The following is a 16459-nucleotide window of genomic DNA, read 5'->3' as shown; positions in this document are numbered from 1 at the left end:
GGGGCCGCCCGGCCGGGGGTACGGGGGGTGTCTCTGGGCGCTGTCGCCTCCGCGCAAGGGGAGCGGGGAAGCGCTGTCGCGGCCAGAGGCCGGTGCCCGCCCAGAGCCAGCGGAGCGGGTAGGAGTTGCGCTTTTATTCTGTGGTTTCTTACCCTCCGGCCCAGTGCTGAGTTTTAGTGTGATTTGTTAATAAATACTCTTATTTATTCCTTGTGGTTCACGCGTTTTCCTCCCAGCCTAGAGCTGTACAGCTCTGCCGAGGGGAGCTTCAGGAGATGCTCTTGGCCCAGTCACAGCTGCACGTTCAACCTGAGAGCAATCCCCCCGGAGCCCTGCCCTTCAGTTTTACGCATTAAAACCCCTTTTAGCATTATAGTTTTTCATCGTGTTTCATGTGGTTAACGTCGCTATCCCTGAAGGCATTTAAAAGGTGTCAATGTGAGGGGACATGGTTTAGTGGTGGACTCGGTAGTGCTGTGTGGGTTAAAGCAGTCAATGATCTTAAAGGTCTTTTCAAACCTAAGTGATGCTATGATTTGATAATTTAGCTCAAATGACAACAGCTCTTGCAGGGGGGAAGTGAAATGAGTATACCTGTACTTCATAGTCTGCTTGCACTGGGATGTGGTTCCTGCTGTCTGGAAAAGCGTGTTGGCACAATTGTGTTGCATTTGAACAGTTAATTAACACTGTCCTATCTTACATATCTAATGGCCCAATTCTGTAGCTTGAATTCAAACAACTGCTTCATCAAATGCAGCTTCTTGAGCATTCCTCTGCTGGGAATGTACCTGGGTTTGGGATTTTTAGTTGTTGAGGGTGTTGCTGTTGTTGTTCAGGAGCTGGAGAGGGTGAAGAATGGACTCTCTGGACCACATGCTGACTGACCCCCTGGAGCTGGGACCCTGTGGGGGAGGAAATGGCACACGCATCATGGAGGACTGCATGCTGGGGACCACCAGGGTTAGCCTGCCCGAGGACCTTCTGGAGGATGTGAGTGGTGCTGAGATGCTTTTGCTTTTCAGAGCATAGATAAACGGTGTGTGCTTAACTCCCTTTGTGGGGCTTACAGAACAAACTGTAAAGGAGGAAAATGTTCCTGCCTGGCCTGGAAAAGGGTTTAAAAAGGGCTTTGATTATTCTCAGGAAAACATATTTAAAAACCATTCTGTTATGTTAGCTTTGTAGACAACAGTCTTTCATATTTTAAAAATGCCTTTGAGAAAGCTTTGTTTCTTAGGAGTTTTGAATTTGTTTTCTTGTTGCAAGTAGCATAACTGATTTCCTCACCTTTTCTCTGTATGCCCAGTTGTTTTCTGCATTTGGGAGACACTTTCTCATGACTTGTGTTACTTAACCACAGAAGGCCTTAAGGGCTAAGAAGTGGTCAAGGATACGGATGCGTTTTCTTCACTATTGTTTTTTTGCTTTCTGTAGCCTGAGATCTTCTTTGAAGTTGTCAGCTTGTCTACGTGGCAAGAGGTGCTGACAGACGCTCAGCAAGACCACCTAAAAAAATTCCTGCCTCACTTCCCTGAAAACAACCGAGAGCATCAGAACAAACTGATCTCTGCGTTGTTCAGTGGTGAAAACTTCCGCTTTGGAAACCCACTTCACATCGCCCAGAAGCTCTTCCGGGGTCAGTGAGCAGCATAAACTCCATTTATTTTCAGGGTTAAGCACTCGCCTCGCAGCTGATGAGAAGTGAAGGGGTTTGTACCTCTTTCTTACAGATGGACACTTCAATCCTGAAGTGGTGAAGTACCGGCAGCTGTGTCTGAAGTCGCAGTACAAGCGCTACCTGAGCTCCCAGCAGCAGTACTTCTACCGGCTGCTCAAGCAGATCCTCGCGTCCCGCAACGTGAGCATCCCCCCTGTGTTCTGTGGTGATTCCATTCTCTCCACAGCAGAGTGTCCTGGTATTTGTGCAGTCACAGTCCTTAGAGGTCTTTCTTTTAACAAATGCTGTGTTTGTGGTTTTCCATCAGTCCTTATAATAACACTAGAAGTGGTTACGTTTGGGAATTTTAGGTTTTGAAGCTCTTGCAGCTCTCGCTTGTTCGTTGTTCTTTATTTCTGTGCCCACATCGTCCTCTGCTTTATGCATCTGGCCCTTTACACCTTTTTGTACTATTAATGAGTTGTTCTACCTTCATTTTCTATGACTTCTGTCACTGTGAAACGAGTAAGGTTGCTGAATATTTAGTTGTATGAATTCCATGGCTTCGCTGGGGACTGGTGTGGAATAGATAAAAACCTCACATTCTGATGCCTGTAAATCCCCAATGAAGTTGTTTTCCTCTGTGGATACTGCTGGCAGCTCATTCCTGCCAACTGAAATGTTTTTGTTGTAAATACTTACTGGCTTATTTTGTTAAGCTTAGATGCTGAAACGTACAGGATGTGTGGATGGAGACAAAACTCTGTCTTGATAAAACACTCTACAGTGATACAGGAAAAAGAATATGGAAGTGTCTAGGAAGTGATTTCCCCTGTAGCCATATGGGGTGGAATATTCACTTCAAAAGAGACAGTATTTCATGTCCATGTTATGTTTTGGCATGGAAGCTGCACAAGTGCATGTCACACTAATGGTGAGGTGGTTTTTAACAGCCCCTGTGAAATGACCAGAGCTGAGGTGCTTACTGCACCACCTCCACATACTACTCCTGGGGAAAATACCTGAGTTGAGCTTCCCTTATGAGGCCGAAGCTCAGATAGCTCATGTCACATGTGTCTCATCTTGCAGCACTTGCTGGATTTAGCTAGGAAAGGAGGCCCTGATATGACCCTGAGGAGGAAGCACTTCTCACCAACATATGACATGGAGGAGCGAGACAGACGGACACACCGGCGCTACCTGAAGATTCTGAGGGAGGTGAAAGAGGAGTGTGGAGATACTACCTTGTCTTCTGATGAAGAAGGTAATGCTCTGCACTGAGCTAAAGATTTAAGATTTAAGGTGTGAATGGAGAATAACAAATCTTTGATGGGGGGTCTTCTGATGAAGAAGGTAATGCTCTGCACTGAGCTAAAGATTTAAGATTTAAGGTGTGAATGGAGAATAACAAATCTTTGATGGGGGGACACTGTCTTTCATAGAAGGATGGAACTGGACTCTGGTTTTATTGGCTGATCTAATGAACACGATATAATAGAATTATGTAGATTGGTGAGAGTCTTGCAGAGGACACTGTCTTTCATAGAAGGATGGAAACTGGACTCTGGTTTTATGGGCTGATCTAATGAAGACGATATAATACAATTATGTAGATTGGTGTGAGTCTTGCAGTAATAAATTTATTTCTCTATTAATTTTAGATCTAAGCTCTTGGCCTTCAAGTTCTCCAGCACGCAGCCCAAGTCCACCAGTTCCCCTGAGAGTGATCCCCACGTTGTCAACTATGGACATGAAAACAGCAGGTCAGAATGAAACTGGGGGTCAATGTGGATTTAGGGGTGAGAATCCCTTTGAGACACTGCAAGAAATCAGTTTGAAAATCTAGTGTTTCAGGGGAAATCTTGTAACGCTTCATTTTTGCAGCCTGCAAAACAGTTGGCTCTTCTTGCAGTTTATTTAATCTTTTCTTCCTTGGAAAGCTAGCATTTTGGAACACAAAATCCCCCAGTTTGAGTAATACTGCTGACCTCTCTTACATTTTGCCTGTAATGGTTGAAGCATTTGCACCAGCGCTGAAAGCTGGTGGCCCAAGGAAGAAAGCATTGCAATAAATTGATCAAAAGAATGAAATTGAAATAGGGCAAATTTAGTTGCTGAAATTTGGAGATTGGTGAAAGTAGCAATGGATAAAAGATGGCATTCTAAGAAATCCGTTAAGTAACAATAATGGACATCTGTGCAGATAATCTCTGGATGTTTTTTCATTGCAGATAAGATAGAACTTGGGGAAAGTGATTTGAAGATGATGTTGAAGAAGCACCATGAGAAACGAAAACGTCAACCTGTAAGATGTCAAGAAGCCTGGGGGTGTGGGACTGCAGTTTAGCTATTAGTCTTACCTGTTATTTGTAAAGCTCAGGGTACTTTGGGGTGACAAAATGATTGCTGGTTTTTTGTCTGCACAACCACCCTTCAACCCTTTATCGTAACCTGTATTTAAATGTCAGCATCTATATGCAACCCCTGTTTGTACTTACCCATTCAGAAGGATTTTTTAATTTTAGTGACATGTTTGGGAGAGATGAAATTTTAGATTTCAGGGTTAAACAAGTTCCCTATTTCTGTTGCTCTAAATAACTTTATAAGCTGATCCTGGCTAAGTTGGGGGCATTGCAGTGCTTGGGCTATCTTCCCAACTACCTAAACAATTTGTCCTTTCCCATTTTTAATTTCTGTCCCATTATCTGTAGGACCACCCTGATCTAGTGACAACAGACGTGACCCTTGAGGACATTATGACTCGAGTAAATGCGGGCAGGAAAGGTTCCTTAGCAGGTAAGGCTTGGACCTTGGACTTGTGCACTGTGTGAATTTTTGATATCTGACCATATCTTTATATACGTGGTTAGTTTGTGACTCCCATTGAAGTCTGTTATGAAGCTTTGTAATTCTTCTTGCCTTTTATCATATCTAAAGCATTATTCGACCTTGCAACCCTCAAGAAAAAAGTGAAGGAAAAGGAAGACAAGAAGAAAAAGAAGCTGAAGATTAAATCGGAGGTGGACGATTTGGCTGACTCCCTTAGCAATGCAGATGGAATCCCACCCATGTCCCAGGGTCCTTCCCCCATCCCTCTGTCATCTGTCAAAGAGGAGTAAGTGCTTCAGAGGGCTCTGAACGTTTTGCATAAATGGAGAGAGCAGCAGAAGCTGCAGCTCAGATTTTTGTGCAGCTTGGGTTTTGTGCAGCTTGGGATGTGGGAAATGTGTGGTGTTCATCTTTACATACAAAGGTGAATATCTCCTCAGGGAATTTATTCTGCTTGTGTTCTCTTTCATTTGAAGACCTCTTGATGAGATGAAGCCATGCCTTGGAATAAATGAAATATCTTCCAGCTTCTTTTCCCTTCTTTTGGAGATACTCTTTCTGGAAGGACCTGCTACTCTTTCTGTGGTAAGGGAACCAACCACTTAATCTAAGAGTCCTCTCAGAAAGCAAAATCAGGGGACAAGGTGGTGTTATAACTGTGCAACAGATTTTTCTACTGAGTTGTCCTGTAAATTCTAGTAAGATGTAGATTGCATATTAAAGAAATGAAACCCTTCAGGACTGCATAGCACATTCTGCTGTTGGCATGTTTCATGAGTTTTATCTGTTGAATCTGTCTTTGCATACCTGTTCTTTAGATGATTGTTATGTACATTCTATAGATTGAGGCTAGAGATGGTGGGGAAGTTTTCTTTCTCTTTTTGGTGTCTGTTGCCTGAAATACCATGTTATGGTTACTTGAAAAAGTCAGACAATTTTTTTTGATGTATAGAAAACCTTTTTGTCCCCTGGGTTTGTTTAATTGCTTTGGTTATTTCTTTATTAAAACAGTTTGATGCATGAAATTTTTAATGGAATATTTCTTTTTTCTCTCCAGCTTGAAGACAAAGTTCTAGATTGGCAATCTTCTCCTGCCAGTGCACTAAATAACTGGTTCTCCTTTGCCCCCAACTGGTCTGAACTGGTTTTACCAGCTTTGCAGTACTTGACAGGTGACAGCACAGGTAAGAATAGCTGTTAAAATATTGTTGGTGCTGGTGCCTCAGTTCTGATCAGTGCTCAAATCAACTTCTAATTCATCAGTGCAATAAATCATTGTATTTTTGACAGTGTTGCTGTGATGGGCTTTGTGGCTTAGATTTCCTGAACACAGTAGATTTGTTTTGCATGTGGACAGTAGCTTAGGCCCAGCTTGATTCCTGAGGATGTGAAAATGTGGGTGATATTGTCTCTAGAAAAGCTGTTTTACCTGTTTAGATGATGCACTTCAGACGGGGTGTTTGAAGCAGGACGAAGTCAGTCTCTTCATGGTGCATAGACATTGTGGTTGTCTTACCTATAACTGTGGTTATCAGAAATAGCAAAAAATAAACTAGATTGTGCCCTGAGCATCCATTGGAAACACGAAGTTGGCCCAGCTTTGACATGTGGCTTAGACTTGGCCATTCCTTTCAAACTAAATTATTCTGTGGTTCTCATTTACTTAGTGAGAAGTTTTAAAGGGTGAAACTGTGTAGGTTGTAGTGGCCTTTGCAGCGTGGGTACTTAATGTTCTCTGTAATGCTGGCAAACACTGTAAATCCTGAGTTTGCTTCCCATCAGCCCAGGAATAGTCCCTGTACAGTAACAGTTCCTGGTCCTTCACAGCATGAGCAGGATCTAACCTGACAGCCTGTGGATGAAAGACTTGTTATCCTGTTCTGTTCTTGTGCTGTTACCTTCCCATTGGGAAAGTATAAATTTAAAGGTGCACTTACATCATCATTTAAAATGCTTTATTTGTCCTTACGAGTCTAATTCAACAGCTTGCATTAGAGCAGAAGGATTTTGGGGGGTTGGATAACTGCATGACATCTCTGACATGCACGTTTTTCATTGTAGATGCTCCTTCCAGCTTCTCACCTTTTGTTGAATTTAAGGAAAAAACTCAGCAGTGGAAATTGCTTGGTGAGTATATTGTGTTCTTCTATGATTTCTACTATAGTAAAGGTTTATTTTTTTTCCCCAGAACTTGACTTTTCAGCTAGCTCCAGAGAGAAGGATGGAGCTGTTAATTCATTGTTTAGGCCTTTTCTTTTAGCTGAGTGAAGATGTCTTTGGATTTGAGGTTTTCACAAGATGTTAGTGTCAGCAGCAGAGACAGAGAATAAGGGAGCAAAGGCACTGGGCTGGTCCCTTTCACAGTTTTTGGTGGAGGTCATGTAGGCACATGTTTTTGCTCAGAGACTTGGTGACTGGGCTTACTATGAGCAGGAACCATCTGCAGGTATCAGGTGATTCTGTCTCAAACAGTGTCTTGTGCTGTGCCAGGAGCTGAAGTACTGTCCTTTGCACCAACACAGGAGAATAACTTGGCTTTAGCACTTTCCTAAGCCTGGATGTTTTCAGATACTGAAACCTGGAGCATCTGTGGAGTATAGAAGATGCCTTGTGAATGATGATACATATAGAAGGGGGAAGGGAGTACGAGGTGACTCGGAAGTACAAGGAATTGGCTACATAACAAGTAAAGGACTTCTATTTCCTCTTTCTTGTGCTAGGTTCTTGCCAAGATCATGAAAAGGAGCTGGCAGCGTTGTTTCAACTCTGGTTAGAGACCAAAGACCAGATGTTTTTCAAAGTGAGTCAGAATAAATCATCTAGCAGCACAAATCCTGACTGAATTATATCCAACACTGCCATTTCTCTGTTTTTTTTACAATAGGAAAATGAAGACAGCTCAGATGCCACACCAGTTCCCAGAGTGTAAGTAAATAACACTGCTTGAAGTTGGGTCCTTGCTTCTCTGCATCTCAGGGCCTGATTGCTTAAAATAAAAAGATTTTACATCATGGGGCAGGAGCAGAGCTTGGTAGTCTAATTTTATAGATGTAGTAGCTAGACTTCAGGAAGTCAACTGATTTTCTGCAAGTGCACGTGTATTAGAGCAAACCTATAATCCAACTTATGTCCTGGTAACAGAATTATTTCCAGTCTTTGCTTACCTTCAGGTAGAGCATAGAGCATGTTTTAAGATCTCTGTGGGACTTCCTTATATTATCTAGTGCTTTCAGAATTTGTTGAGAAGAATTTGCAGAAAGGGTGAGGTGACTGATCCTTTGGGATGTTCTTTGGGCCTGTTGTGGGCTGTTTCTTGCTCAGAACTGATAGTGACCTGTGTTTCAGAAGGACTGACTATGTAGTCCGACCTAGCACTGGAGAGGAGAAACGTGTGTTTCAGGAGCAGGTAAGAACTGATTTTAAATGCACATGTTGAAACAATCAGCCAATAAAATGAGAATTTTTATGGGATGGCAGTTTTACACTATACATAAACTTTGTTAATGTAGAGAATGATTATGTTTTTTTTACCTTGAGGTAGGTATCTTGACCCTTCAAAAAGCTTTCTAACAGTATAGCCTAGCTGCTTCAAAAGCACCTGTACTCCCACAGGTACTGGGCAAAATTAATGGAAATGGGTCATGTCAACCTTTCTATCTCCTCTGCCATCCCCCAGCATATGAGTACACGCACTGTGCACATGGTAGAATATCCCATTTCATCTTGGGAACATTCTTGCAGCGTTAAAGGAGGCAGAAGGGGTTTGTTGCTGCTGAGGGCAGGGCTGTTTGGTGGGCAGAAGGTGTCTCTCTGGCACCTGTGCAGCTGAATCTACTGTATTGCACTTGCACACTTGGGTTAGGTGGTGATTTGTGTTCTGCTTGAAGTAGTTTGTTCTTGTATTGCTCCCAAATAAGGTTACACAGCAGTGTTTGAGCCTTTAGTTTGAAAAACCTTTCCCTGCAGAATGATGGTAACTTACAATACAAAAGCACAAGCTTTAAGACTTCGCCCTATCTGCTTCCTGCTAAATTCAGTCCCCTTTTCTTTCCCAAATGCAGGAGCGTTACCGTTACAGCCAGCCCCACAAAGCTTTCACTTTCCGTATGCACGGCTTTGAGTCGGTGGTTGGGCCAGTGAAGGGTGTGTTTGACAAGGAGACCTCCTTAAACAAGGCCCGAGAGCACTCCCTCCTGCGCTCAGACCGACCAGCCTACGTCACCATCTTGTCCCTCGGTAAGGTGATGGCCATAAAATTTTTCTTAAAAAAAAGAAAAGATCTCCCCTGACCCACCAAATCATGACTGTGGGAATCTAGCTTAGAAAGGGGGAAGGTGGGTGGGCTGAAATGATGTAAGCAAAGATGGAATCTATTATACAGAATAGAGGTGATGAAATGCTGAGAGCAAGAATGACAAGAAAAGACGAGAGGAGAACAAAAGAGTGGCTGTTTCAGTAGCCTGTTGTGAAGCTGGGGCATCACAAAGTCATTCTGGGGTTCAGTGCTGTTCCCCACCTTCGTCACTCCTAGCACAAAGCCAGCACAGCTACTGTACTCTAAATTGTTCCCTTAGAATCTCTGCTCACACCTCTGAGGGATCACAGGGGCTAGATTTTCATGAGCAAGTAGGCCCTACGACAGCAGGGATAAAAGAGCAATACCAGAATACATCTACCAAAGTACTTTGAATACAGCTACCTAGTTACAGCTGTAAGTTTAAGCTCTTGATTTGGTATTTCAGTTCGTGACGCTGCTGCTCGCCTTCCTAATGGAGAAGGAACTCGTGCTGAAATCTGTGAGCTGCTTAAAGATTCCCAGTTCCTAGCTCCTGATGTCACAAGTGCTCAGGTAAGTTGGATGTCAGGTCTGGCCTCACACAGGTTCTCCTAAAAACACGCTGTGCAGAGCTGGGCAGTGTTCAGTGCCCGAGGCCAAGCTATTTTTTATGCTGCTTTGACTAGCAATTGAGAGCTATGTACTGCTCTTGTGAGCTGCTGCAAGCGTGCACCGAATGCTTCAGGATGAAAAAGCAGCAAGAAGAGCTACAGAACTAACACTGTCATGTAGCTGCTTACGTTTTAGTTTCAGGCACAGTCCCATTTTCAGAGCTTCCAGCTTTGGTGCAAGCACCATTCAATGCAAGGTGGCAAACAGCACCCTGTGCTGCTACATCTGCTCTCTGTTCTTACTCAGGTGAAGATGGCTAGCAGCTCCCTCAGATTTTGTGCCAGACAGGATTACTTTTCCATTCCTAATCTTTGGCTAGCCCAAGCAGGGACATCTGGTAATTCTGTGCATTCTGAACTTGCAGGTTAATGCTGTTGTGAGTGGTGCTTTGGATCGACTGCATTATGAGAAAGATCCCTGTGTGAAATACGACATTGGACGCAAGTTGTGGATCTACCTGCACCGGAACAGGAGTGAGGAGGAGTTTGGTAGGCCTGGCTTGGTGATATCTTAAGAACTGAAAATGTTTATCAATCTCTTGAGCTTCTTCAGCCCAGCTGCATAACGAACATTAATTCGTCAGTCATTTGACTTAATGTTACTCCATCAGCACTTAAATCCAGTCTGGCAGAGTTGGAAGTATTTGTTTGGAAAATATCATTCAAGTTCTTATGTGTCTTATTTGCAGCCTTTCTGGCTAATTTTACTTTATCTTTTTCTTTCTGTTATTACACAACTATGTGTGTTTGATTTCTTCTCTGAAGAAGACCTCCAGTTTCTGGATTGGCCTCTTTCTTAACTTGTGCTTGCTTGTGGTCAGGAAGTCTAACCATTAATTTGTAATTGCAGAACGGATACACCAGGCTCAGGCTGCTGCAGCAAAAGCCAAGAAGGCTCTTCAGCAGAAGCCAAAACCTCAGGCTAAAATGGTAACTTTCTTGGCACAGCTTTTCCCAGATGCCTTTGGGATTGTGAAGGAGGTGTGGTCTTCATGTAATCTGTAAATTCTTCAACCATAGTGGCCAATGAAAATTACCATGTATTTGAGTTATCAATTAATTATATTTATTAGTGTCAGTGTTGGTCTAGCACCAGTGCCCTAAATGAGGGAGGGGGAAGAGGGGACTTCCGCTCCTCCCAGCTCCCCCTGTTACCCTTGTTGATCTCAGCAGAAAGGTCAGTGGAATTCATCCGTGCTCCTTATCTTAGGGAAGGTCTTTTAGATCTAGTTCTGAGGTTAACCTGTAGCAGAGTGTGTGGAACACATCTGCTGCTCTTCCCCTGGCTGTGTTGAAGCTGTCAGGGTTTGGATGTCTCGTTTATTGTTGTTGATATCAAATACCTCTAATTGCTGTTGGCAAATTAACCAGGGTGGAAATCTGCATGGTATGAATGTTTGTCATGGCTCAGATGCACTTTTCCCTGCGAACACGAGCAGCCAAACACACCAACCCAGTTGTGGCTGCAGTTGAGGAAGGTGGAAGTCATCTTTGATTTCAGGATTTAGCATCATTTGTAACCACAGAGAACTTGGCTTAGAGTGCTCAGTCCCCTCTCTAGAGTGCAGCAATCAAACCCAGTTGTTGTGAAGACCTTCACGTGTGACATGTTTTCTTTGCAGAAGTCTAGTAGCAAGGAGAGTTCTGGGAAAACCCTCCCCAGCAGCACATCAGAGCCCAGTCAGCCGAGCCTCAGTGACTCCAGCATGCCACCAACTCCCGTGACTCCTGTGACACCAACTGCACCAGCATTACCAGCAACGCCTATTTCACCCCCACCCGTGTCTGTGGTTAGCAAGAGTGTATCTAGTGCTGGGTCAGAGCCAGCAAAACCCAGCCAAAGGTACTTCTTCTGTCTCATACATCACTTGTGAATGTTGTTGGTTCTTTCTCAGTCATTTCTACATTCCCTACAGTACTTAAAGGGGGTGTATAAGAAAGATGGGGACAATCTTTTGAGCCTGTTGCAACAGGACAAGGGGTGATGGTTTTAAACCAAAAGAGGGAGATTTAGACTAGAGAGAAGGAAGAAATTTTTGATGCCTAGGGTGGTGAAATGCTGGCCCACCTTGCCCAGAGAGGTGGTAGAAGCCGTGGTCGCTGCCCCATCTCTGGCAAGATCCCAGGTGAGGTTGGGTGGGGCTCTGAGCAACCTGCTCTAGCTGCAGATGGTCCTGCTTACTGCAAGGGGGCTGGACTGGATGGCCTTGAAAAGTCTCTTCCAACTCAAAGCATTCTGTGCTTCTGTGATCTTTGCTGACTGCTGGCTTCTCCTCTTCCACAGTGTGCTGCTGGTGTCGTCCCCCAGCATGCCGCAGCTGGGGACGCTGCTCTCCACAGCCCCGAGCTCGCAGGCGCCGCCGGGGCCGCAGCCGCCCCCCGCCAGGGTGGTGGGTCACACCACGTCCTCGGGGCTGCCCCAGGTCCGGGTGGTCACTGCCCCCTCCAGCCTCCCAGCTGTGTCTCAGCCAGCCCCGGTGGTCACCCAGCAGCAGCAGCCGACGTCGGTGCCTCAGATCCGCGTTCCGGCTACGGCCGCCCAAACCAAAGTGCTGCCTCAGGTGAGCTTGGCTGCACGGAAACAGGAGAGTTGCTCTGGTGTCAAATCTGAGTTCTGGTGTTTTGGTGAGTGCACAGGGATTACTTGCTCACTTGGAACGTGCAGTAACTGCAGGGTGGGAGCGTAGAAGCAGCTGTGCATAAACAGTGTTGTTCTGTGCTTCTTTATTCACCCTGTTTACTGTTTGTGTGGCAACATTAAACAGTGCCTTACACTAAAAAGTCTGTGGAACTTGCAAAGTTCAAGGCATGAGACAAAAAGGGCAAATTGTTAGTCTGTTGGTGTGGTGTTAGTCTGCTCATAGGCTGCTTCTGTTCTGTAGGCTGTGATGACTCTGCCAGTAAAAGCTCAAAGCAGCCCAGTGCAGGTGCAGAGACCAGGAAGCTCTGTGACAGGACAGACAGGCATCACTGTGACAGGATTGTCTGCAGCACCCAGTCCTGCTGTAAAGCCAGTGACCAGCTCTCCGGGCAGTTCTGCTACAAGCACCTCCTCTACCACTGTCATCCAGAATGTAGCTGGCCAGAACATCATCAAGCAGGTGAGAGAGAGCGAGAGACAAGGACCTGGGCTCCACAACCCAGTCGTTTCCTGTTTGTTGTGTGGTAAGACAGTGAAAACAGTGATCCCTAATGTTATATGAGTTACTGACCCTACAGGTTCAGGCAGCTGCTAGTTTGGCCTATTTGAGCCCCAGATGTCTTAGGCCAAGGTTAATCATCTTCAGATGCTGGTCTCATTTTCATTCATCTTGTTAGAAAAAACAGCTCCACAGCATTTTGTGTTTTATGTGGTTTTGGGAATGCCAGCTGATAGGTAACCAGAACTGTTTCAGCAGTGTACTGAGTGCTGTCATCATGCCCCTTCACTTCTGATGGGTCAGACGTCCTCCTGTTAGAAAGTTTGACTTCAGCTGTGTCATGGTTTGACACATTGATTTCTCTGATCTCTTCCAGGTGGCTATTACAGGACAGCTTGGCATGAAGACCCAGCCTGGAAGTGGCATCCCGCTCACCGCCACCAATTTTCGGATCCAGGGGAAGGACGTGTTGCGCCTGCCCCCCTCCTCCATCACCACAGACGCAAAGGGACAGACCGTGCTGCGCATCACCCCGGACATGATGGCCACCCTGGCCAAATCCCAAGTCACTACTGTCAAACTGACCCAGGACCTCTTCACGGCAGCTGCGGGGAGCAGCGCTAGTGGGAAAGGCATCTCTGCGACCTTGCACGTGACCTCCAACCCTGTCCAGGCTGCTGATTCTCCAGCCAAGACCAGCACGGCCACTTCTGCTTCTTCCAGCCCAGCTGGGAGCACAGTGGTTAAAGTGACTCCAGACTTAAAGACTGCAGAGCCGACGGGCTCCGCTTTCCGACTGATGCCTGCCCTGGGCATGACTGTAGCAGATCAGAAGAGCAAAGCCATAACTACGGTGGCATCCACTGAGGCCAAACCTGCTGCTACAATAAGAATCGTGCAGGGGCTGGGGGTGATGCCTCCAAAAGCCGGGCAGACGATTACGGTAGCGACTCACGCCAAGCAGGTGCCCTCCTCCTCAGCAGTGAGCGTGCCTGGCACAGCCCACACCTCAGCTGTCTCTTTGCCCACCATGAGCGCCGCGGTGTCCAAAGCTGTTGCCGTGGCCTCGGGAGCTGCTGGGACCCCCATCACCATAGGCACAGGAGCCACTGCTGTGCGGCAGGTACCTGTCAGCACCACTGTGGTATCTACATCCCAGGCAGTAAGTAACACAGACCTTTCTCCAGAGGTGGGTGAGGAAGGGGAATGCTGAGGTATACTGATGCTTTATGTGTCAAAACTTCTCCTTACGTCCACAGAGGCTCAAATTGAGCACTCTAGGATGGGTGTCTGCAACTAATGTCGTTGTAGCTAAATGCTGAATGACCACAAGACAGTCAGATGTGTCTCCCCTTACCCCCTGTTGCAAGCAAATGAAATAAACTTTGCTTATCTAAAGTCCGACCTTGGGGAGCTCAGAGTCTTGCTCCACACCTCTGCAATAATATCCCTTGGAATGGTGTCAGAACCAGAAGTGCTTCTTACTTGTGTTAATGTTTTTACTGATTTCCCTGTTTGATGCAATTTTAATGCCCAGAGCTGAAGGCAAGATAAACTGTGTCGTGAAAGCTGCATGAGCTACTTGGCATTCCGATAGTTTCCGAAGGATAAAAGTCCTGGGCAGATACAGTGATCCTTCCCAGAGGAATGCTGTGGTGATGCAGGTTGTGGGGACTGAGGCAGCTGTGAAGTGGCTGAGGCGGAGGTGAATTTTTACAAGCACAGGTTTCATCAGCAAAGCTGCTGTTAGTTTCTACTCCCAGGACTCATAAAAGGCGAGATGAGTGGTAGCTGCATGTTGTCGAGCAGTTTCTCTGCTCAGCTTCCCACAGTTCCTCTTGTGTTCTTCAATTTCTTCAGGGTAAACTCCCAGCACGAATAACAGTGCCTCTGTCGGTGATCAGCCAGCCAGTGAAGGGCAAGAGTGTTGTGACTGCCCCCATCATCAAGGGCAACCTCGGGGCCAAGTGAGTACTTTGCATCTGGTAGTTTTTGCTTTAGAAATAGGCCGAGGAAGGTCTGTGTTCAGTGAGCTCCAGGGGACCTTGCAAGCTGTGTAGTCTGAGGCTGCCTTTCCTTTAAAGAAAACAGGGAAGCATTAACTGCCTCAGTGCAAATTCTTCTGGCATGCAGATACTGAAGTCTTTTTGTTTATTCTTCCACCAATTCTGGTAGAGTCTCCCTTAGTTAATATTTCAGGGCAGAACACTGTGTGCTCAGCTATTTTTTGCTTTCTGTGACAAGTGTTCAGGTCTGATTGGACTAACCCAGTGATGTGCATGGTCCAGAATTAGAGGGTTTAATCCATGTTCTCTGTCATAGTGATAAATGTTGACATAAACTTGTCATTTGTGTATTTGCCAGTTTAGCAAGGGGAAAAAACACCCACTACTTCAAATCATGATACTAATGTCTTAGTATCTCAAGAAAAGTTTGTGACTCTGAAGGACCTCTCCTGCTCTGCTGGTTGCTAACCTTTCAATAATTCTCTTCCCGTAGCATCAGTGGATTAGGGAGGAATATCATCCTGACTACGATGCCAGCAGGGACAAAACTGATTGCTGGGAACAAGCCAGTGAGTTTCCTGACAGCACAGCAACTCCAGCAGCTGCAGCAGCAAGGCCAGGCCACACAGGTAACAGCACCTAGAATGATCCTATGAGTTCCTTTTTAATACTTGTTGCTTTTATAGCATCTCTGTGAGGACTTTACACATGATATGTGAGGTTCTTTGAAAAGTACAGCTACAAAGCTTGGCTGTAGCACCTGCATCAAGCACATACAGTGGATTCTCTCATTTACCTATCCTCCATCCAGATATCATTTTTAAACGTTTTTGAAACAGTGTAATGAGTGTAAACCCAAAAATCCTGTCAGGAAATGTTCCTTGCTACTTGAAGGATTGTTTTACTTGGTTTTTTTTGTAGTGCTTTGTACTTTGACTTCTTCAGGTTACTATTTTCTTGAAGAAATCACATCACTTCTCTGAATATTCATCTATCTGTCAGCAAACTTAGTGTTCCAGAGATTAGTCTGCCTTGGGAGCTGCTTGTAACCAATCTGTAGAAGTGAATTATCCAATGGACTCAAGTCCTTCTTCTGAAAACTTGCCAAAGCAGCTCCTTGTAGGTTTTTATCCAAACTAGTTTTTAGGCCTTCTTCTCTAATCTTGAGATCTCTTGCCACCACTGAGTGATCTTCTTGTGACAGATTCTGTTCTTGATGTGTTTTGGTGCTCGTTCTTGTTCATATAACTGCATTTTTGTTGGCAGCAGAAGCAGATCATTTGCCAGCAGTTCAGAGTGCGATGCGAGTGCAACATGGCACCGGGTTGTTCTTAATGTGGGTTGAGTTATTTCTTCTTTCCATTTCAAACAGGTGCGAATTCAAACAGTACCAGCCTCCCATCTCCAGCAGGGAACAGTGTCTGGCTCTACTAAAGCAGTTTCCACTGTGGTTGTGACAACAGCTCCATCTCCAAAGCAGACCCAAGATCAGCTGTGAACACTGGTTTGAAAATGGATCATTTTCCAAGAACTTCCCAGAGTCCGTGGTCATCCTGCATCCAACCACCTGAGACCACAGTCATGGCTAGGGATTGGACTGGATTCTGTCCCATTGCTTGTCTGGAGTCAGTGTTGTGATGTCTAGATAGAAATTCCACCACAAAAGATGCTGCACCCACAAAATGTTTCAGTCCAGATGTGTAAAGCCAAGTTCTGTGGCGCTGATCACTGAAGAAATGTCTTCCTTTTCTTTGTACTCTTCCCATCCAAAGGGCTTTTTGCAAATATCATTTCTGTGCATTTTGGGTTGTAGACAAAGCAGTTGTTCTTGGGTCTTCCTTAAGCAGGGGAACTTGCTTGGAAGGAGTAATTCAGAC

The 16459-nt window shown here is 45.3% G+C and overlaps 1 protein-coding gene across 1 annotated transcript; it reads left to right on the top strand.

Moving 5' to 3' along the window:
- Nucleotides 1-858: 858 nt before the first annotated feature.
- On the top strand, nucleotides 859-16240 carry NFRKB (nuclear factor related to kappaB binding protein). The gene is made up of 25 exons (XM_008935400.1): nucleotides 859-993; nucleotides 1438-1639; nucleotides 1734-1861; nucleotides 2750-2924; nucleotides 3322-3423; nucleotides 3892-3965; nucleotides 4372-4456; nucleotides 4598-4775; nucleotides 4966-5074; nucleotides 5547-5673; nucleotides 6551-6616; nucleotides 7210-7289; nucleotides 7374-7414; nucleotides 7835-7895; nucleotides 8551-8725; nucleotides 9232-9338; nucleotides 9802-9925; nucleotides 10287-10366; nucleotides 11059-11279; nucleotides 11721-11997; nucleotides 12319-12537; nucleotides 12953-13738; nucleotides 14437-14543; nucleotides 15076-15211; nucleotides 15955-16240. The coding sequence occupies exons 1-25, from the start codon at nucleotides 859-861 to the stop codon at nucleotides 16078-16080; spliced, it is 3921 nt and encodes a 1306-aa protein (XP_008933648.1). The 3' UTR covers nucleotides 16081-16240.
- Nucleotides 16241-16459: the final 219 nt, after the last annotated feature.

Source organism: Merops nubicus, unplaced genomic scaffold (assembly GCF_000691845.1).
Source record: "Merops nubicus isolate BGI_N331 unplaced genomic scaffold, ASM69184v1 scaffold26492, whole genome shotgun sequence".
Lineage (NCBI taxonomy): Eukaryota > Metazoa > Chordata > Aves > Coraciiformes > Meropidae > Merops > Merops nubicus.
Note: the sequence above shows the minus strand (reverse complement) of the source record. Positions and strands in the feature narration are given on the sequence as shown.

Excerpts from the sequence above, each read along its gene's own strand:
- NFRKB (XM_008935400.1), top strand. The coding sequence starts at position 859 with ATGGACTCTCTGGACCACATGCTGACTGACCCCCTGGAGCTGGGACCC. Across the intron at positions 6,617-7,209 it reads TCAGCAGTGGAAATTGCTTG|GTTCTTGCCAAGATCATGAA; the intron begins GTGAGTATATTG and ends TTCTTGTGCTAG. Across the intron at positions 11,998-12,318 it reads AAACCAAAGTGCTGCCTCAG|GCTGTGATGACTCTGCCAGT; the intron begins GTGAGCTTGGCT and ends TCTGTTCTGTAG.